At 42.7% G+C, this 23015-nt stretch overlaps 1 protein-coding gene and 1 pseudogene across 5 annotated transcripts; one reads left to right on the top strand and one right to left on the bottom strand.

Annotated features, from left to right (window-relative positions):
* Positions 1 to 5790: 5790 nt before the first annotated feature.
* LOC147445756 (pentatricopeptide repeat-containing protein At2g39620-like) lies at positions 5791 to 10697 on the top strand. 5 transcript variants are annotated; one of them, XR_015189806.1, is made up of 3 exons: positions 5791 to 9298; positions 9537 to 9671; positions 9771 to 9908. XR_015189806.1 is itself a non-coding variant. In XM_086525179.1 (2 exons), exons 1-2 carry the CDS (start codon positions 5846 to 5848, stop codon positions 9926 to 9928), a joined length of 3930 nt encoding a protein of 1309 aa, XP_086381305.1. In that variant the 5' UTR covers positions 5792 to 5845; the 3' UTR covers positions 9929 to 10697. The 5 variants fall into 5 exon arrangements, 4 of the variants coding, with proteins under 4 accessions (XP_086381305.1, XP_086381304.1, XP_086381307.1 ...); XM_086525179.1 differs by having other exon boundaries at positions 5792 to 8716; positions 8870 to 10697; XM_086525178.1 differs by having other exon boundaries at positions 5793 to 9671; positions 9771 to 10697.
* A 3959-nt stretch (positions 10698 to 14656) lies between these two features.
* LOC147445755 (uncharacterized) lies at positions 14657 to 17767 on the bottom strand (annotated as a pseudogene).
* Between the last annotated feature and the right edge of the window lie 5248 nt (positions 17768 to 23015).

Raw genomic sequence — 23015 nt, 5'->3', positions numbered from 1 at the left:
GTTAGCTGAGAAGTAATCTCCTCTATAGTATATACTGGCTCGACTGCCCACATCCTATTATAGATCTTTTCCACATAGACTGAATCAGTCTCTGGCGTGAAAGTATATCTTGTGTGTGTCTTCTTCCTTTGTACTTGAGAGGCATTGTATTGGAAGGAGATTGATAAGGTCAAGAGAGCATGATCCACTGCAATCCCAACTGGTCTGGGTCCCACCTTAAAGTCCTCGATACTAGAAACAAAGCTTGGTGAAGTCATGACATAATCCACTATACTGGCCCCATGCCTGTGCGGGAAACATGTGAATCCCCCAGATAAAGGGAAATTCTCTAGACCATTAAGTATGGCCAAACCATGTGTAGTTGCCATTTCCATGAGATGTCTCCCATATTTAGCGTGTTCTTTATCCAATGAGTTTCTAGTAAGCCCCTCCTGTGATAAATCCACTTCTCTGAGCATTTCCTCAGAGGTATCATAGAATACTGCTTGAGAGTTGGCCGTTCTGGCATTAAAGTCTCCTAAGAGAACGATGTCTCCATCTCTAGAGAACTCCCATATGTCATTATTCAATATGGAGAAAGGGGATTGTCCTTTAGGTGAGGAGTAGACTGATGTACTTGGAGGGAAGTAGCATATAGCGATATATAGAAATCTACCTGTCTCGGCTCTCATTCTCACCCACATATACCTTGCTTGTTCATCTTTCCTGATAATCTGTAGTAGTGGTTTCAACTCCTCTTTAAATAAGACCGCTACTCCTCCTGAACCCCGGCTACCTCGCAAAGATCTCTTGTCTGGTCGACTAGCTGTCATTAGGAAAAGTTTGGACTCAAAAATGGGCCTTGTAAGAATTGTTGATGTGGCATAGCTTTCAAAAAGTGGGGATCGGTAATTTTTTTGCAAATAAGATCCAAACTTGTTGGAGGTTGGATATTTAGAATCTACTCTTCAAATTCTATCTATTGATATATAGCATGCATGTATCGGACATTGCCTTCATGTAGATCTAGAAAAATGTGATTTTAGATTACCGTAACGGTAACAAAACCTGGCTGATTGAAAAAAAATGGCATAACTTTCATAGAAGTCGTCCAAACTTTTCGGACTTTGGCTCTTTAGAATCCAATTTTCAAGAACTTTCCAATGGTTCTAAGCAATATTTAGAGGGGTCTACCGGGTTGCTTTCTTTTGTACAACTTTGATGATGTGGCACTCTTAAAAGACCCAAAAATGAGTTCAAAATTTTCCTAATGTTCCCATAAATACCCCTTCACATGTGGCATAAGCTGTCTCGGTATCTGGTGTGTCTCTGAGTAGAAAACTATGTCTCTGTCCCTAAAGCTGTCTTCAAAGGCACCTACATCTAGCCTATATGATCCATTACAATTCCACGCCGCTATCCGGAGCGTCGTCCCATAGGTCTCGCACCGTCATGATGAGCGCTTTTCCAGAACCACTACTTTCTCTCCTCTATAAAGGGCGATTTTCCCCTTTTCTCTTGCTGCCCTGATCTCTGGCATCAACTCTACTCTCATCACAACAAACCCTTAGCTCATTCAAAGAATCATATGTAAACTTATGCCCACTCTTACTCCTGTCTCAAAGACTAGGCTACAAAGCAAAGTTCCCCCATCCTATACTTGTAGTTTTGTGCTACAAATATTGCCATTAGTTTCACTTTCTTTACCACAAAATTATACTTGGTTTCCACTCGTACATCAAAACCTTGAGCATTTTTTAAATCTTCAATTACTTTGTACATTTCTATCGAGCATATATTCACAACCTAATTCCTAACACACAAATCACAATCCACTAAAGACTTCAAGTCTTCCAATATAGTATCCATAAATGAAAACTCATCAAACACACCTATAATCTCTAGGGGTTACTATATGTAAGATCTATATATCGTGTGCATTCAAGGATAGTTCATAAAACCCCTTAGCTATGAGTTTTTCACCAAAAAGGGGACCCTTTTTCTAGTCAATCTATAAATTTCTTTTCAAGACCAATTTTTCAACACTCTTCTCACTACAAGAGGTTGTGTGCTCTTGTGACGCTGTTAGCGACGGAAATACACTGGGTTTTAATAACCCCCGGCGTCACTAAAACCGTCGCTAATAGCGTCTCTATGAGAGCGTCGCTATATGCGTCGCTATATAGAGACGCTCATAGCGACGGTCATAGCAACGATTATAGCGACGCTTACACAGAAGTCTATAGCGACGCTCATAGCGACGCTACAGAGCCATAAATAGCGACGGTTATAGGGACGCCCGAGAGAATTTCTTTTTGGTGACAGGGCATTGAATGCCCTACCACCCATCAACCATATTGTACTTGATTCACTTTTTTTAAAAAGTGCAAGGGTAGATAATAGACCCAAAATAGTCACCCACAAGACGCATTGTTTGCAAAATTGACAAGCGTAAAATTGACAATTGTACACATCATAGGCAAAATGAATTGATTGGCAAATGTAATAATGACAATTGTACAACATCATAGGCATAAAGAATTGATTGGCAAAATGAACTGCGGTGACAAATGTAATAATATACATGGTTCAAAAAGACGTATAAAATCCGTCCCATGATACATAAGCTATGAGAAACCCTAAACTAATGCTATCTAGCTACGGCTAAACTGACGTCGTCTAGTCAGACGTCTCATCACGTCCAAGCGGTGTATCTGTCGGATTCTGCAAAAAAAGACAAGAAGACAGCTTTCAGTAAGTATAAACATATAACGACATTTATAAAACAATACAAAAAATAGAAAAGAGTAAACCCTAATACTAACCATGCCGCCGCGAGAATTGAGAATGTCCATGAGGGCGTTTAAGCCCTTCCTGCCTGCGTACTCGCGCTCGTACGGTGTGGGATCACGTCTTGTCATCGACCACTGTCAAAACATACAAAGATTTCATTATGTTAGAATTAAAAAACTCATAAACCCTAAACTATCGAACATAAAGAGCAATGCGAAAACACTTACAAAATCGGCCTCAAATGATGTCCATCCACCGCTCCCCAAGTGGTGCGAGCTCCCTGCCTCTACTCGCGCTCTGGCTGCATCCTTTTGTTGCTTCCGCTTGTCGGGATTCTCGTGCGCTGCTTTCTTCACATTCTTCCAATCTTCTTTGGCCAGCCAATCTGGCCTGTTCCACCCATGCTTGATTGATTTTTGCACTTCGGAACGCTTGTGTTTGCAGTATTCCCGCATTCGAATCTTCATCAGGTCTTCATTGAAGCGCTGATCCCGTGTTGGAACGGGAAACTCATCATGAAGTATGCTGATGACTCTGTCTTTTAAATCACTTGGTACTTCACTCCATTTTTTTAGTATGTAGTGTCTAAACAGCTGAGAACAAATACCACGCATGCGCGAGATCACCTTATTGCCGTCATCATCCATGATGATACCGCCGCTGAAGTCGACGGAGTAAGGCAAGCCCTCTGGCCGGTGACGCGTGAACCTGGGTGTCCCGACAGGGGTCTCTAGCGGCGTGTCGATGGGGGTACGGACGTCAGGTAAATAAGCGTAAATCTAAATAAACGTAAATCTAGCTAAAAATAAACCTAAATCTAATTTAACATAAGTCTACATCTAACCTAATCTTTAACGTCTTTTGGGATAGTTTCCTACGACGTTAAAACTCTCTTCTTCTTGTGTGTGTGTGTGTGTGTGTGTGGGTAAACTTAAATAAACCTAAGTCTAATCTAATATAACATAAATCTAAATCTAACGTAAATTATGTTATATTTAAAACAAAGAACTAAACTAACAGGGATTAGAAGAAGCTTAAAACTGATTTAACACATAATTTTTCACATAGCTCGGCAAGAGTTGGAATTCTCATCACTAAAGATGTGAGAGTTAACTTCCGACGGTGACGCTGCCTCATATCCATCCACATCTGACGATAGCAATTGGCCCTTTGGACCGTTCTTGCTCTTGTTACTAACTTTGAAGTTGCTGTTGAATGACTAGAGGTTGTCTAGATGGTCATTGTCGGGGATGTAGTGACTCTTGCCGCCCAGAAGATCCACCTTCTTCCCTATCATGTGTGCCACTTGTGCCAATGTAAGGTTATCTCCCAGGATAATACCGGTTTTCTTAAGAGTTGGCCTCTTCTTTAGAAATTCTTTCCTTATTTCTATATTTGGGAAGCGGAGAATAAGTGCCATATCCTTTACGTTTCCCTTCTCGTCGATTCCTTTCTTGCCCACTCTCCATGCACTTGTGTGAGTAGGCTCTGTGATGCCCATGCGTTGTAGTAGTTCCCTCACTTCTTCATCTACATTCTCTTTGTCTTTGACTCCTGTGACCTGCACATGCAGAGCCCGATTCTTCCTTTTCTGCTCTTCCTCAATGGTCATATTAATAATGGTGGAGGTAGGTGTGGTCTCAGGCCTCTGGGCCTGCTCTTTCTTCGCATCCTCAATCCATTTCTCTGCTTCATCAACCTTTTCTTGTGTCTTAACAAGATGTTCCGCCCATGAAGATGCCGTTTTCGATTTTTGTTCATCTCCTTCTCGTAGAGCTTTCATATGATCCTTCATGTCCTCGAGCTCCTTCAGCACCGAAGCATCGAGAGAGAGAGGACACTTTAAAGAAAAGAAAATGTGAACGAAAAATAAAGGAGGAGATACCAATGTGAAGTTGACCACCTCTTTATATTGACACAAAAGGTCTTTCTACTTTCCACCTTCATATGTGTTTTGACTTTCCACCTTCGCATCCTCAATCCATTTCTCTGCTTCATCAACCTTTTCTTATGTCTTAACAAGACGTTCCGCCCATGAAGATGCCGTTTTCGATTTTTGTTCATCTCCTTCTCGTAGAGCTTTCATCTGATCCTTCATGTCCTCGAGCTCCTTCAGCACCGAAGCACCGAGAGAGAGAGGACACTTTAAAGAAAAGAAAACGTTGAACGAAAAATAAAGGAGGAGATACCAATGTGAAGTTGACCACCTCTTTATATTGACACAAAAGGTCTTTCTACTTTCCACCTTCGTATGTGTTTTGACTTTCCACCTTCATTTGCCTTTTCATTTTGTAAACTCACCCTGCACTTACGCACTTCATGGGTTTTGAAGTGCCGTTTTGATTTTCCACCTTCATTTGTCTTTTCATTTTGTAAACTCACCCTTCACTTACGCACTTCATGTGTTTTGAAAGCACTTCAAAACTGTAGGCACATACTAGTAACATAATGGTGGCTTCTTCAACTTATTCAATAGTCAAGAATATTCCATCTCCACTCAAAGGTATTTACCTCTTCATCTCATTTGAAGTGCTGTTTTGACTTTCCACCTTCATGTCTTTTCATTTTGTAAACTCACCCTTCACTTCCGCACTTCATGGTTTTGAAGTGCTAAACCGTAGGCACATACTAGTAACATACTCGTGGCTTCTCATTTGAAGGCCCTTTGTAAAAGGAGTATGATTGCAGGGTTCGAACGCAGTCGGCCAGAAACAGTAGTTACTAAGCCATGCGGGTAAATGGCGTCTATGCACTAATTAAACGTACAAAAAACTCATGAAGCAGGTCCCCTTCCCTCTTTCCCCCTCGTGCCGTCGTGCGCTGCCCTCCTAGTTCGTCGCCCATTTCCAGCGTTCGTGGTCTTCGCGCGCAGTCCTCGTGTGAAAGGAGTGCAGTGGCTGTCCCGAGATAACTGACAGGGGCACACAGTTGTCGGTGAAGAAGGAGGCCTGGTGTTATTCGTCGCTGGCAGAGAGAATCTCACCTAGATTCTCTTTAATGAAGGTATTTTTTACAATCGAGGGTACATACATAGTGTATATAAAACTTGTGTATATGTTAGATGGAGTAGAGTATGCGTCGACGTGATCCCCATGAGCTCACAGCAAAGATACGCGAAAGCCAATCTTCCTGCCCCTGCTCCATCTTTAATTTACGGCACGTCCATGGCCTGCATGGCCTTTGTACTCGCGATCCTCTCGTCGAACGAGTCTTCCCAACAGATAAGTCCTCTCTTGCCAAAATTCTCTTGGTATGCTGCAAGGAAAAGTCTCTTGACAAAGGGAGGTGCCTACACACCCTTGCTGTTTTTCTGGGTCTCGATTCTGATGCCACCATAGCCACTAGCATCCTTAGTTTGTATGGAAAATGTGGCGCCCTTGATGATGCATTCGGAACCTTTGAGAGATTACACGATAAGGATGTGATATCTTGGAATGCCATCATCTCTGTTGATGCTAAACACGGACATGGAGCTGATTGCCTTTACCTCTTTCAGGAGATGCACCAGAAGTGTGTGGTGGCTGATAAATTTACCATGGTTAGCATGCTTTCTGCATGTGCTTCTTTGGGAGACATTAAAGCTGGCCAATACATTCATGCCCGAGTAGCCATTGAGCGTGATTGGCATGAGGTCATCTCAGACTCAGCCCTTGTCCATATGTATAGTAAATGTAAGAATATTATTTCTGCAAGAGATGTTTTTGATAGAATGGAGCATTATGACATGGTTTCTTGGAACACCATGATCGCTGGCTATGCTCAGTTGGGATATGTGGATCACACCTTTCATCTTTTTAATGACATGCTACGGAAAGGGATGCTGCCCAACACAGTCACCTTTGTAGTTATTTTAAATGCATGTGCTGCATTACCAGATGTGCGGATATTACATTCATGGATATTAGAAGTCAGATTTAAAGTGGACGTTGTCCTTGGATCTGCTTTAGTAAATATGTATATTACTCATACCTGTCTCCATGATGCTCATACATTATTTCAAAGCTTATCGGAAAGAAATCTGATCACGTGGAACTCTTTAATTGCAGGGTATACCGCAGAGAACAATACGGAGGAGGCACTGAAGCTTGTCTACGCCATGCAAGATGGAGGCATCAATCCTGACAGAACAACATGGAGTATGGTGCTTGATGCATGTGATGATCTTGAAAGTCTTGCTGTCGGTGAGTGGATGTACAATCAGGTAGTGATTGTTGGGCTAGATGATGACAATTCTGTCGTGGCTTCAGCCATTAAATTGTATGGCAAGTTTCAGTGCGTTGATATCTCACAAATATTGTTTAGGAGAGTTTCTGATAAGGATTTCCTTCTGTGGAATACAATGATCATGGTAAATGCTCAGCACGGACTTTTGAGTGAAGCTTGTGACCTTCTCCATGAGATGCATGAGTCTGGGATGGTTCCCGACTGTCAAATGCTTGTTGATTTGCTGGTTGCTTGTGCAAAGCATACAGCTTTTTCTGAGGGAAGATTTCTTCACTGTACTGCCATTCTTCTAGATTTTGACGCAGATCCTCTTGTAACAAATGCACTCATTGACATGTATGGGGATTGTAACAGTTTGGGGGATGCTTGGTGTGCATTTGAACGACTGAAAGAGAGAAGTGGACTCATTTTGACCAGCATAATTGGAGCATATGCTCATTCTGGAAATGACGCACATGCCATTTATTTATACACCAAAATGCGCAGGGATAATGTCCTTTTTGACAAGGTAACAATATTGAAGCTTCTCAGTGCTTGCTCTAAGCAGGAGTATCTGACTGATGGTCAAAACATGCACACAGACATCACAATAAGGGGATATGATTTGGATTGCATGGTTGCAAATGCACTTACTGATATGTATGGAAATTGTGGTGCATTATTGAATGCTAAGAGAGTGTTTGAGAGAATGGTAAATAGAGATATTATATCTTGGAACACCATGATCAAAACGTATGCTCAGCAAAATAAAGCGACGGAGGTTTTTGAATGTCTATCTCAGATGGAAAAGGAAGCGATGGCTCCAGATGAGGCCACATACGCGAGCATACTCTCAGCATGCACTTGGACAGATACTCTCCCTGGACTAAGGTTGGTTTACTCATGCATTGTGTGTGGTGGCTTTGCAGAGGTTCCTGCTATAGTTGCTTCTTTAATACACCTATATGGAAGACTAGGAACTCTAGAGGACACACACTACCTTTTTGATAAATCCCTCAGTCGAAAGGAGGTGACTTGGAATTCTATGATTGCAGCTCATGCAGAGTATGGCAGAGCAGAAGAAGCTCTTCAATTATTTGTGCAGATGCAAAATGAAGGTGTTCTTGCTGAAAATGCCTCTTATATATGTGTGTTCAATGCGTGCAATGACTCCAAAAGTTTACTTTGTGGCAAACACTTGCATGCGTGCATAATCAGCCTTGGATTTGAACAAGACATACTTCTGAATACAGCACTTGTTAGCTTGTACGGAAGGTGCTCCAGCTTGGAAGATGCATGCACATTGTTTACCAGGATGCATGAATTAGATGAGATTTCTTGGAGCGCCTTCATACGAGCATTATCTGAAAATGGGTTTTCTGCCGAGGTTCTTGAGCAGTTTGAGCAACTGCTAGAGGAAGCAATTCTTCCAAATATGACCACTTTTCTTAACTTTTTACATGCATGCATTGAACACGGGGCCTTGATAGATGGCTTAAGATTGCATGCACGTCTTCTTTACTGTTCTTATGTCTCACACACAAGAATAACGAATGCCATCCTCAATATGTACTGGGAGTTCGGCAGCATAGTTGACCTAGAAAGAAGTTTTTTTGAAATGCAAGAGCATGATGTTATTTCTTTTAACATTGTGATCAAAAGCTATGTGCATTTCAATTGTCTACAGGATGCACTCCAAACATTTCGGCAGATGGTAGTGGAAGGGGTTATACCGGATATGGTAACATTCACAAACATTTTTGAAATTTGTGGTAACTTGCATGCCTATTTTCAAGGAAAGGTGGTCCACATTTCAGCAATTTGCAGTGGTATGTCACATCTGCCTGTGAATAATGCTGCTATTACCATGTATTCTAAATGTGGCCATCTACAGGAGGCATTGGGAGCTTTCAATCACCTTTCAGAGAGAAATGTAGCATCATGGAATTCCATCGTCTCAGCTTATTGTTATTTGGAGGTTGGCAGGAAGGCACTCGAGATATTCGTCACCATGCTTTTCGAAGTAACACCAGATGTCACGACATTCGTCAATGTTCTTGGTGCATGTAGAAATGAGGAGGCTTTGTTGACAGATGGAAGGCTTCTGCACTACTTTATTACATGTTTGGAACTTGAGCATGAAGTCATGATTGGAAATTGTCTCATTACCATGTATGGCAGGTGTCAGAGTCCCCGTGAGGCAGAAAGGGTTTTTGAAAGACTTGCAGCAAAGAACAAAGCAACTTGGAATGCCATGTCAACAAGTGGCGTGCTTCAAGGGGCTACGAATGCTAATTTTATTGAAAACATGCAAAGGAATGGGGTAAGTCCAAATGAGATTACTTTTGCTATGGCTTTAGATTTCTGCATCAATGATTGTAGTGTCACTAGGGGGAGTCTCCTGCATATGCATATCATATTTTGTGGATTTGAGCTAGATGGCAGCATAGTAACCTCACTCGTGAATTTTTATGGAAAATGTGGAATGCTCAATGATGCAAGAACTGTGTTTGAAAGGTCGATCTTCAAACATTTGTTTGCTTGGACTGCCATGATTGCAGCTTATGCATGTTATGGACTTGGTGAAGAGGCTGTCCTCCTCCTACAGCAAATGGAGCATACAGGACTGGTCATGGACAATGTAACATTTTTGATTATTCTTTCTGCATGCAGTCATAGTGGTTTGCTAGAAAGTGGTGAGCATTTTTTACTTAAGATGTTGCACAATAACGCGGCTGAATTAGAGCATTTCAATTGTGTGATTGACTTATTGAGTAGAATGGGGCAATTGACAGAAGCTGAGATTATGATTAGGAGCATGCCCTTCCAGCCAACTTCCATATCCTGGACAGCATTGGTGGGAGCATGCCAAACAGTAGGTGATGTCGAAAGGGCATGCGATGGTGTTGCTCATATGACTGAGCTGAATGTGCAAAATACTGATGGGTTCTGAAAGAATGCACGATATATCAAAGTGAAGGACATAACTTACAAGAGCAGGAGTTGGCAAATATATTACCCATGGCTTACATTAGAATGGAGCTTGGAGTCAAATTCAGATTGTAGAAAATCGTGCTGTTGTACTCTCTGCATTGGTTCTACTAAAGAATTGCTGTAATGCAGTTCTACTGGAGACTTGCTGTCATGCAGTTAGAGCAGTTCGGTTGCAACCCCCGCTTTGTACAAAACTTCAGCAGCACAGCACATGCATGTAGGCCGCCAAGCAGACCTCTTGGGCGAGGAATTTTTTGGAACGGCTTTATGTGCAACCATTGGCAGGTTCTCCGAAGGCTTCTATGGGTGCCGTGGTGTTGCTCATATTGTTGAGCTGCAAAGTATTGATGGGTTTTGAAAGAATTCACGATGTATCAAACTGAAGGCCCACAAGAGCTGATGTTGGCAAGTATCTTACTTCAGTATGGGCTTGGAGTCGAATTGAGATAGTCGAAAAGTGTGTTGCTGTACTCTCCACACCTGGTTCTACTGAAGAATTTCTGTAATGTACTTAGTCACCTTTCAAGTTCAAGCTTGGAGTACAGAAGCTGAGGCTCAATACTTTGACAAGTTGGGCAAACTCTAGAGTCTACACAACGATGGAACGAAAAATGAGAAAAATTGCAGCTCAACCTCAGGGCGTAGACAAAGCTTCAAGCTACAAGACAAGTAATGAAAAATGCCAGGTAGAGTCTGAACTCCCTCTAGCTGCCAATCATTTTCAGGTGCACAGGGTTTTTGTGGTTCACCGTTACTATTCTTTTATAAAGATCACTTAAACAAACTTGATTACACTGAAATTGGAGGACAGTTATTCCACAAATTTAGTGTTACGCATGCACCGAGCGACTGACGAAGTCTGATTCAACAATGAGGTCTTTCCATCTTTTCTAGAGTCTCATTAGGCCCGTGTTTGCGGTCTGTGTCACTCCATATGTGCACGATTCTAGCACAGGTTTCCCTAGCCATGTGTGTCGCTGTAAGATACTTCCGGCAACGAATTTGTAGTTATTTCCCCACTAGTCAACAATGTGTGCAAGTCAAAAGAGAGAGCATCCACAAGCTTTCAACGCAGGATTTGATCCAAGAGAGATAACCACTCACTTGAAGAGTGTCGATGGATCCGGTGATCCTTGTGACCACTTCACGTATTTTAAACAGGTCTTGCAAGTGGAACAAGTTGTAGAGGAAGACACGATGGTGCAAGGCTTTGGCCTAACACTCGAAAACAAAGCAACGAGTTGGTTTCAAGCCCTAACAGTGTCCTCAGAGAATTTAAGAGCTTAAGCCAATTGTTTCTGGATGATCATTCCAAATTTAGTGGGGTGTTAAGCGTAATACTATAACACAGTGCCCCACACAAGAGTTGCCAAGCCAAGAGCGCAAAGTGCCCTGCTTCCTAGAGGGATTTCAAAATCTAGAGCTTCGTATATATCTATTCATGCGAAACAACAAGAACTTAGAAGCTTGGATGCGAGAGGCGGTAGAGTTTGACAATCATTTTCCAGAAGAAACGACAACTTTTTAGAATGGGCCCTAGCAGATAAAATTGTATCTCTAATAAGAGAAGCTTAGGCTAGTTTGTGCTCCTACACCAACCCTTAAAACACGAGAAGTGAATCCTAGGCACCCCTATGGTAGTCAAAGACGTGTGCAATTTGCACAAGATTATGCTGACAAGCAAACTTGGTGGTGTGATTCTTGCCGTCTATGGACAACTCACTGGATGCAACAATGTTCCCATCGAATCGATGAATGGAAGCATTTCAAGAGCAACAATGCCTATGGGCACAAAGCCAAAGAAGTGGTCCTTTGTAAGGTGCAATGGAAGTGAATGTTGAACTTTGCTCAAGATGAGTGCTCCGAACTGTGCTCAAGGGTTCCTTTTACTTACGGAAGGGAGAGCCTTCCGTTCCTTTAGTGAGAGAGTGCAAATGATCATAAACAAAGTGAAAGACACTCTGAATGAAGGTGCTGAGACTGAGAGAGACAGAGAGAGAGAGAGAAGAATACGACACCAACGGTTGTCAAACCCTCCTCCAAGGGTCCCCCATCTCTATGGTGAGAGAGGTCTATGCTATTGATTGCACAAATCTGGTACAATGGTCTAAATGCTATGGACTTGTCGACGATGTTGACGACAATGATGATGACGATGAGACGGACTCAAATCTGAAAAACGCTAGGGTTGAAATCTGTAAATCTGCTAATTGTGGAATTCTGACACTGTGTCGGCGAGGACGGCGATGGTGACGACGATGCATTGAAGACGCAGATGTTGAAATCTACAGACAGCGGGCTGAAATTGAAAATGCTGGCTGATCTAACCGTGTGGCGAGGATCTACTGCGGGAAGGTGAGATCTGTGAGGTTAGGGGTTGGTTCTGTGGTGTTTAAGTGCTGAAAACTGAAAACGCTGATGCATTGGCTGATCTAACGTCGGGAAATTGCAAAACGCTGATGCTATCTGCTGGTTGCAAAAATGCCAGACTGAATTTGGGATCTGCAAAAATGCCAGGGGGTGTTGGTTGAAAACGCTAGGGAATCCTGCCAGTCTTGCTAAGAAGGTGCACTGCAAGTTGTAGGAACGTTTGCTGCCTCTTCTGCCAGAAAGTGCTAGCGCTAGGTTTCTTTTATAGATGCTTAAAAAAATTGCCCTACCCAGTTTCCCAACGAAGTCACTTATTAAAAAAGTGGTTAAAATAGGGAAAATGGGTTCTATGCAATGAAAAATGCTCATGATGGGTATTGACTGTCCTGTTGATGATCATGCTGTGTGCGACCAGAGGATATGCAACTACTCTAAGTGCCTGGAGATGTACGGCCTGCGCACAAGCTCACAAAGGTGCCACAACACTTCCTAAGCTAACATGAACGATGGACTTGAAGTAGCTTGCCCACATGTACATAGTGTTAGATGTGCACGTGACATCCCGTCCTTTTTAAAGTGAGGTACTGGTACCGATCTGCATGGCTTCCTTGTTGGCTGCTAACAATGTTGGGTAATCTTTGAAAAACTCTTCATCGACCCCCTCGAGCCTTTTTCTACCAGGCGAAAATCCTGGAGTACCTGTGCAAGATTCAGTACGATCTGTGAGTTACAAGGGTTTGTCCCTCTCTCTCAACCTTGGTCCTTAAATGCATCACTGAATTCGTTTGGTGATTTCCCGACGTTACCCTCGGGTGGCGTGACTAACAAGGGAACATGGACTGACTAACATGGCATGAAAAGACTTTTTACTCCCCCGAGGGGGAAACTTGCTTCCATTCCCCGTTGACATGCCACGATACGGCATGGAGGCGCTTTTCCCTTTGTCGGCAAGTCCGCAAGGTAATCTGTCTTTGACTCGTTTGCGTGCACGCGAAGCAAAGGCAGTTCCTTGCTGGCTTGCCGGCTCTAGCCCAAAAAAGTAAAAAGTAAAAAGTAAAAAAACTTCAAAAAGTACTGTTTGACTTGCTTCTTTGAACCATGGCGAAACTGATGCAACAACACTTACTCCAGCTCCATGACTTCAGCTTCATCGATGATCTCTGGCTCTTCTTCTTCGGAATTGTCCTTCGAAGGTGTTCCGTGAAACACTTTCAACCAAGAAACATGGAAAACGTTGTGCATATTCTGTCGTGAGTAAGACTCCTGAGCCTTGCTTAGCCGAAGCTTCACTCTCTGAAATCTCATCCAACGACTGACTTTCAGCATTGGCATCAGGCATTTGACTGACTGAGCGAGTAAGACTCCTGAGTCTTGCTTAGCCGAAGCTTCACTCTCTGAAATCTCATCCAACGACTGACTTTCAGCATTGGCATCAGGCATTTGATTGACCGAGCGAGTCAAAAGTGATTGGAACGGACGACCAAAAGGTGCCTCATACGGAGTTCGACCAATGGCAGAGGAAAAAGAGTCATTCAAAATAGCCTGAACCAATGGGAGATAGAGCTCCCAATGGGACTGCTGATCATGTGCATATGACTTTAAAACATCAAAAGCCAACTGATTGTAAATCTCTGTTTGACCATATGACTATGGATGAAAAGCAGACGAAAACTTCAACTTAGTGCCAAAATTTTCAGAGAGTGCGCGGCAAAAGTTGGACGTGAACTTAACATCCCTATTTGAAACAATTGATTTTGGCAAACCACAGAGGGGGTACCAATGCTTTATGAACAACCGTGCTACATCTTATACGGTGGCTGTGGCCCTTACAAGGAATCAACATGCAAAACTTGTTGAAGCGATCAACAATTGTCAAACATTGAGTGTTCCTTGGAATGCAAACTAGGTGGAAGGTTAGTCACAAATCCATGGAAATATCTTGAAAAGGTCCATCGAGAATTGGCAGCAGAAGCAAGAGGCTTTGCTGCTTACCCCGAGGAGCTTTTACCTTTTGACAATCAGTGCACTGTGTGACATAACGAAACACATCCTTTCGCATTTTAAGCCAATAACATAATCTTTCTATTTTTTCAAGAGTGGTGTTGTCATAATAACTAATATCTAATTCTTCTAAATGATTTTCTCATGTTAAACTGATCATTTAATACGGTGAAGTGCCAGGGGAGAAAAAGCTAGAATATTAGTTAAGCTGACAGATTGGCCACAATAGGGATCCAAAGGAGGGAAAATAGGGATCCAAAGGGGGGGCCATCTGCAAAAGAGCAATGTGCAACAATGGGCTTTAAAGACCCTAAGGTTCAGCCCATTAAGACTTCCAAATTGCTAAGGTTTCAAAATTCAAAGGTTGTGTCCAATGGTCAAGTTTAGTGGAATTGGATGCTTTGTGTGTGTACAAAAAAGTCTTCATGACTCCTACATAGGAGGGGGCGAGCCCTGTAAGTAGGGGATGAGAGAGAAACACACACATACGCGCACACTCACAGGCTCCCTTTACACAAAGGGAATGAGGGACACATGTCAGCTCCCTAACCCAGATGCCCACAAGGTGCACTCAAATCCTATTGGATGGCCATGGAGGTGGACCAATGAGAATTAGGCTAGAGTAAATCTAGTTTAATTAATTTAAAAACACTTAATAAAAGAACCAATAAGAATTAAGCTCTCTAGAAGACTATTGGACAGTTTCCCAAGGGGTCCAATGAGCATTCAATAGCCCAATGGCTTGCCTGATTCCTATTGGCCAGAAGACAAAGGGGTCCAATGAGAGTTTAGTTGCATTAATTAATTACCTAAAGCTCTCAGAAAAGAGGAAAGGGGAACACATGTCACAAGACTATCACTTATGCTTCTCAAATTCTATTGGCTAAGCTTGGACGGGTCCAATGGGAAGCCAGCAAGAGGAGTCTTACCATAGCCCGAGCGAGATTTTCCGAGCAAACTAAAACCCGAGCAAAGATTGGGTATGGGTGTCGAAGAAGTCAACCCATCTTGTGCTCTCAAACCATCACATCAACAGTAGTTGAGTACCCAACAACTTTCTAAAAGAGAATGGAGCAGTTGCTCTAGATTGAGCTCCAAGTTGGAACTAGGGGACACAGTCCATACCTGCCCCACAAAGATTTCCACCTTTGTTGGTAGTTGTATCCTTTCCAAGTTGGAGGGGATTAAGTCCATAGTCATTGAAAAGCAATCAATCAAGCCATTCAAGATCGAAAGGTTGCCACCTCCCCTAATCCCAAAAAGCCATGACATCTTTCTAGAAAATCATGCATAGACCTTCTTGGTGACCATGCAAATAAGGCAAAAACCTTTGGAGGGGGTGAAGGAGAGGGAAGGGCAGAACTTCAAGGAAAAGGATGTTGATGAAGAGGACGAGCATAGGGCGACACTATGCAAAGACGAGATGGATGAAGATCTTGCTACAATGGCCACAATATCTACACAAAAGCAAGCTTGCCAACTACCTTTCCTCACTCTTTCACCTGCAAGCAAACTCCTCTCTCTCTCTCTCTCTCTCTCTCTCTCTCTCTCGCTTTCTTTCTGCCTCTCTCTTTGCACATGAACTCACACAGGCATCTGTGTGTGTGTGTGTGTGTGAAAGTTGGAGTAATAGTGAACCACAACCGCCCTCCCCATCTACTCTAAATCCATCTCTTCCCTCTTGCTACCTTGCCCCCTCTTTCTTGATCCTTTTCTTGGACCCAAATGTGAGTGTTTTGTCCTCTCTCTCTCTCTCTCTCTCTCTCTCTCTCTCTCTCTCTCTCTCTCTCTCTCTCTCTCTCTGTGTGTGTGTGTGTGTGTGTGTGTGTGTGTGTGTGCGAGCGCGCGTGCGTGTGTGCACCTGCACTGCAAGTGCCTATACTTTGCTAATGCAGCACTTACAAAAAAACTTGGCACACTTATGATCGTATGACAACATGTGCTCATCTTTGGATCTCCATGAAGAGATTCGTATGAGCTTCATCAATTTTATGTGTGAGAAGGTATGAATAATGATTTGGCCATTGATAACCCATATGCAAGCAAGTCCATAACATGCAGATATAAAAGCTAGGAGCTGCAACACCATGGGTAGCATAAAATAGAATAACTCAATAGGGAGTTCGAAGCCTCTCTCTCTCTCTCTCTCTCTCTCTCTCTTACTAACAACCCCCATGCCCACACAGCCAGAGGCACATAACACGTAGAGAGAGAGACTAGTCATTGGTAAGATGAATTCTTTCTCGCTCAAACGCACACGCGCACACAAAATCACAAATAGAGAGAGAGAGAGAGAGAGAGAGAGAGAGAGAGATGGGGCGTATTGATGTCACAACGACAATTAGTGTTCGGAAAAAATGTGACAACTTAATATTATGCCCCTAAATAGAGAAGAATAGTTTTTTTTTTTTTTGAAAAATAACCCAATTTTTTGAAATCTCTTTTTGGAAAATTCATGGAAAGGTATGTTTGGGAGAATGATTTTTCCTAGACACTAGTGACAATGAAGGAGTTGTCCATCGCCAAAAGTTAAAGAGAGAGAAAGAAAAGCTCTTATGCCATTGCTTACTTTGGGATACGGATCTCTTCATGAAGATCGAGTTTCTCCACCTTGGACCTCCCTACACATTACCTGCCTCTAGGACCGGACGTCGGCACGCATCGCTACACGGAGAAGGTGATTCTTTGATGTGTTGCCATTGACCTTTTATACACCGAGGGTTTTACTTGTTGGTGCTCCCTACGCAACAGTGGTTGGGAAAAATCAATTTCACAAACAAACAAAATTCCATTTAAGATAAATTCAAAGAAGAATTTTCTAATGACGTGCACCGTAAATGAACACATCTTTCATAATCACGTCACTCATTTTATCAACATGTGAGGCTTCAGTCAGTGTATGGATTTTTGCCCTTGAATTGCTGGCACCTATATATGCTTGATGTAGTTTTCGAGAAAATTCATTTTACTAAACATAGAAAATTCCCTTTATTGAATTTTCGAGAGGAAATTTTAGAAAATTAGGTTTATTTGTTTGGGTTTTTCCACTAATTTTCTCTATTTTGGGAGGGAATTTCTCCTCTTCCCCTTGCCTTCAACCAGCGTTTTTGAAATTGAAAATGGCATGATATTAAGTTGACACACATTTTTTCCCGAACAGTGGGCCTTGATGTAATGTCTCTCTAGCACCACGCGCCGGCGCACACTGAGAGAGAGAGAGAGAGAGAGAGAGAGAGAGAGAGAGAGAGAGAGAGAGAGAGAGTTCTGCGTGGGGAACTTGGAGGGACCTGGCTATGGCGTACTCCAAGCTCTCCCTCCTCTTCTTTGTCTTCTTGCTTTTCCTTCTGCAGAATGCAGTGCACGGCCAGCCATCCATGGCTCCTGCTCCTTTCCCGACCAGTGACGGAACCACAATTGACCTCGGCATTGCCTATGCCCTCATGTTGGTGGCGCTCTTTGTTACATACCTTGTGTATCCTGTTGATGGCTTTGCGTTCAACCTATTTTGAACAGAATCATTTGCAGGTTGCTATTTCTTAACCCCTTGTACACAATTGCTAGAGTGTTCGTGATCAGATAACCCTTCTTTATTGGTTGTATGCTTATGGTAAAGTGCTTTCAACAGCCTCTTTCCAACAGTTTGTTGGAGACACTCTTTTCTCTAAGAGAAATCCAAGATCAGGATTTATTTGGGTTAAAAAAAAAAGAACACACACAGAGAGAGAGAGAGAGAGAGAGAGAGAGAGAGAGAGAGAGAGAGAGAGAGAGAGAGAGAGAGAGAGATGGTGTCATAAGTAGCTGGCGGCCCAAGACGGCTGAGATTGATGATGGAAGCCTATTAATGATTGCATTAAGTCTCCCCTTAATTCACAAGAAGATTTAAACATTTCCTCACGTAGGAAAACGGAATCTTTTTCAATGTTTTTCATACAATACATAACATCATGAGCTTCTGCTCAAGAGGCACCGCAGACCTAGCTAGGTACGATTGTGGTCAGAGGACTGCCGACACCACCAGACCGGTGGTCCCCTGCCCCAATTGTACCTAGCTAGGTATGTGTGCCTCCTTCACAGAAGCTAATGATGTTGAGGTAAGTCACAATGTGGGATTTATTGTGAGAATTTGTCTAAAACTTCTTGTGGTGCCAGAAGGAGGAGAGAAAGAGAGAGAGCGATATTTGTGGTTGATGGTGGATGGCTTGCATGAAGGGGGATAGGACCTCGAGGGCACTACCGGCACAGTATGAGGGAACGGAATGTATCGTTGAAGGGTTATGCAGAGGATGTTGCTTTGAAGGTCTTTGCTTTGAGGCGCATTCTTTCGGGAGCAGGAAGCGTGGCGGCGCTACCATTGCCCCAGAAGCCTCTCACCCCCGATCTTGCAAGATAATACTACCACGTCATCCCTTGCATGCATCGCTATTTGCATGGTGATCTATGCACGCATCCATCTGGTGCCCCCCCCCTCCCTCTCTCTCTCTCTCTCTCTCTCTCTCTCTCTCTCGGGCAAACCCTCATCTCTGATCAGGCTGGTGCAAACGACGAGGGCAGCCCTTGGTTTCTTTGTTTGTCCCCTTGCAAGTCCACAATCGTGGCATGTTGCAGGCTCGCCAATGGCAATGTATGAAGCAGTAGTAGGCAAGTTATATATGAAATCTAAGATTACTAAGGTGTAGTGGACACTCTTCTTGTTCTTCAAGAGAAGAGTAAACTTATGCGAACTTGATGATGTGGGCAGCAATAGTAATCCTGATTGAGCAAAGGTTAATTTATTTATAGAGAGATTATTATATTAATAGAGAGAGAGAGAGAGAGAGAGAGAGAGAGAGAGAGAGAGAGAGAGATGCACTAGGTTGACTAGCAAACGGCGAGGAGCCTCTGTTTCCTACTTCTTGTGCGCATGCGCGTCATTCTAGAGAGAGAAATGAGGAGAAGGAGATTGCTGCAAAACTCTAAACGAAAAAACGAGTACCATGTATTTTAACCGTGATAAAAACCTGGTTAGATTTTGAGGCTGCATGAAATTTACACAAGTCTTAGTGTAATTATGGCTAAAAGCTTCAAATTTTGACCTAAAAACTAGGAGAGTTTCAAGTTTTCCCTTATTTTCATTAGTTAGGAAAAATGTATTTTTCTAGCCCTGAGGGGTAGAGGGAAAGAGAGAGAGAAGAGGTGATAACGTTCTCTCTAGAAATCCACGTTGGTGTGTGCCGCTAGAGAAATTCTATCTTTTGATGGTTCAAGATCATTAATTGATTGAGAGAGAAGAAGAGAAAGAGAAACTCTAACTTCTTAGAGAGAGAGAGAGAGAGAGAGAGGAGCCAAGTGAGATATAATTGAGTAATGCAAGAGGCGGGTCCATCAAGTTCTTGTTCTTAAAAAAAAATTAGCCTCTCTAGCACTTCACACTAATGTGGTAAGAGAGAGAGAGAGAGAGAGAGAGAGAGAGAGAGAGAGAGAGAGAGAGAGAGAGGAGAGCCAAGTGGGATATAATTGATTAATGCAAGAGGCAATTCGATCAAACTTTTGTTTTTGCAAATAATGAACTCTCTAGCAATTCACACTAACGTGGAGAGAGAGAGAGAGAGAGAGAGAGAGAGAGAGAGAGAGAGAGAGGCTTGGCCTACACACAGGGGAGCAAGGAGGTGATGTTGTAGCCAATTCTAGGAATCCATATCATGCTCGCAACATCCAACATCTTATAAAAGCTGCACCAATCAAACCCATTTAATTGCAATGCATAGTTCCAAAAGTTGTTGCACATTTCTACTATGCTCAAAGCCTTCTCTCACATGACCACCAAGGCATAATTATTAGAAGAAGTAATTGATAGTGTGACCTGCTCTAAACTTGTTCACAAAAGGTAGTACCAAATATGTTGCTTGGCCTATGCCTAAATGGTTGTCTCAAAATGAGAAGGCTTGCAAACGAAGTTGTTTAAAGTACGATGCCAGAATTCTTTGCCACCCATGCATATGACTATGATCTTTCTGGCAAGGCTATATTGGCATTGAGCTTACGAGGCCATGTAATTATCCAGCTTACTTGCATGATATCAAGCTCATATTCCTTCACCCTCCTACAAACTAATATATTAAAAAAAGACAGATTTTATATACGAGAGTTTTTTGGTATTGGAGGGATAGGGTCTTCAAGTTGTGAATATACATTTTCTTTTTGATTTGTCCACCGTGGTTTGAGAACATCCATCAACTTCATTATGTTGGCGAGCAAGGCTTACCCTCTAACAAAAAAAGTTTGAATTAGATAGAAACACATACTTTCACCCTCTCATTATGATGCTTAAAAGTAATGAAAACACCCTCAATGCTTTGTGATTTTTGATGTATATTTTTTACCGTGTTTTGCTCGGTTTAGGGATTGCTCGAGAAAACTCGCTCGGAGTTTGAAATTCCTCCAAGAGGAGTTAGCAAGAGGGGTCGACCAAGAGAGAGAGGGGGTTGATTTTTCAAAGGCATTATTGCACACACACTCACACTAAGACATGTGTGAAGCAAGAAGACTTTCTCTCTCCTTCTCAAGCTTTAATGGAAAGCTTATCATCTACTCCAAGCTTGGAGAAAGGAGGCCTACACCAACAACTCTTGGCTTTGTGATGCAAATCCAACCAAGAGCCAAGCTTCAATGCATGCTTATCTCCTCTACTATGCTAATTTAAGCTATGCTAAGCTATTATGAGTGATTATGTGAGGAGATGTACATCTTTGTCGTAAGACTACTCCTCCTTCCTCTCAATCTATTCTCATACCCCGCTAGCTCTCACCATCTTCGAAGGTGTGTGAGACCTTGGGTGTGAGACCGTGAGGAAATTGATGTTGTGTTTTATAAGTGTTTTGCTTAGTGCTTGAAGCTTCCATCTTCATTGCACTAGCTAGTTATTGAAGGAACACAAAGAATTGTATTGTAAAATGTCTCTCTTGATGGGGGAAAGCTATAACACAAAGCCTTTAGGAGGGGGGACCAGCTCCATGTAAATTCGGTCCTCAACTGTTTTAATTTCTCTCTCTTTTGAAGTATTGTTTATGCCTATCTAGCTAGGTGTTATGCTTTTTGTTGCTCTCTCCTCCCAAGCACTCTTGTTATGCTCATTAGAAATCTATTCTAATGAAATGCTCACTATATTTATGTTATTTTCCACTACACACAAGTTACTAGGCCATTAAATGTTACATTGGTATCAGAGTACAAGGTTTCTCTTTTCTTGCTCCATAAGGGAGCTCCTCAAGCTAGCTATAAATGGTTCGTATTATTAATTGCAATTGAGTAAGTAGAATAGGGATTTTTCAGCCTTGTAGTGCGCCTGTCTTCGTGCAGATAACGGAGCATCATCATCGAGAGCTATGGTCTTAATAGTGGAGTCCTATGGGTCTTGCCTACGGCTTAACCACTATTGAGCTATTAGAAGCTTGACAGGAGCCGGTGGTGTTTTGGTGTTGAAAGACCCTCTCTTCTATTCCTTGCAATTAATGGTATTCGAGCCACGGGTACAGTAGCTTGAGTGCTTTTCTAAAGGGGGAGTAGCAACTAGGGCTTGAAGTGCCAAAGTACACCTAAAGGGGGAGTAGCAACTAGGGCTTGAAGTGCCAAAGTACGCCTAAAAAAGTTTACACCTAAAAGTTGTTAGAATGGCTGACAATAGTAAAGAGAGTGAAATTAATGTTGATAGCTTTGATTTTGCTAATGAGCAAGCTACTGATGATGTCCCTATGCTTGTTAATTACTTTGTTTCTAGGCTTCAACAAGCCATGGGCAATCCATCCCTCCAAAGTGAAGTGCAACGGCAGCTTCGTGCTCATGGGATTCTCCAAACTCCCCACCATGACGAGAGAGTACCTAGGAAGCCTCCTTGCGAGACTCCCAAAAGAGGCCTCTCTCCGATTCGGGAAGAAGAAGAGGATCCATACGAAGGGCTCAAAAATTTGCTTCTTGATGACGCATCTCTTTTGAAAAGAGAACTCAAGAGCCCCCACCGAAGGAACGAGAAAGAAGTGAGTCTCCTGCCACCTCGACGGAGATGGCTCCACGAAGACGGCGAGCTAAACGCTCTCCATCACCTCCTAAACGGAGAAGACCATCGCACACTTCTCCACACCCTAATTCAAAGAGGGATGACAAAAAGCAAGAGAAGAAAAAGGCGAGAAAGAGGTCACACAAAGAGAACAAAGGCAAGAAAAGGCGAGAAAGAGGTCACCCTCTTCTCCATCTTCCTCAAATTCTTCATCTTTTGAAGAAAGCGATGGTGCAACTTTTGAACCATAAAAAAAAAGAGGCAATAGAAAATCCTATGCCGCGTGGAAGAGGTCGTCCAAGCTCAAGAAGTTCAAAGAGGGAGGAAAGAGCATCTCTTTCCTTACCTACGATGGCACCTTTGGTGCTACGAACAAAGTCTTGGCCTTTATCCAACAATTCGATGTGGTGTTTGGAGATGAGGGCTTCACGGAGTCCTCTAAGCTATGCCATGTAGCTATGCACTTTCAAAAGTGCGCCAGGCAATGGTGGTCTAGCCTACGGGAAAACGGTGAAGCTCCACGAACATGGAAAGCTTTAAGAGCCTTCATTATGAAGCAGTTTTTGGCCACCGATGCCAAAGACAAAGTACTCGCCAAATGGTGAAGCTTGAAGCTCTCTCTCTACGAATCCATTCACAAATATGT

Source organism: Adiantum capillus-veneris, chromosome 12 (genome assembly GCF_014529385.1).
Source record: "Adiantum capillus-veneris isolate H3 chromosome 12, ASM1452938v2, whole genome shotgun sequence".
In the NCBI taxonomy this organism is placed as follows: Eukaryota; Viridiplantae; Streptophyta; class Polypodiopsida; order Polypodiales; family Pteridaceae; genus Adiantum; species Adiantum capillus-veneris.
This window is presented reverse-complemented; position numbering and strand designations above follow the sequence as displayed.

Bases quoted from the DNA above. Each gene is read 5' to 3' on its own strand.
- LOC147445756 (XM_086525178.1), top strand. From the start codon at position 5,846: ATGCGTCGACGTGATCCCCATGAGCTCACAGCAAAGATACGCGAAAGC. The intron at 9,672-9,770 runs GTGAGCATTTTT...GGCAATTGACAG, and splicing joins TAGTGGTTTGCTAGAAAGTG to AAGCTGAGATTATGATTAGG.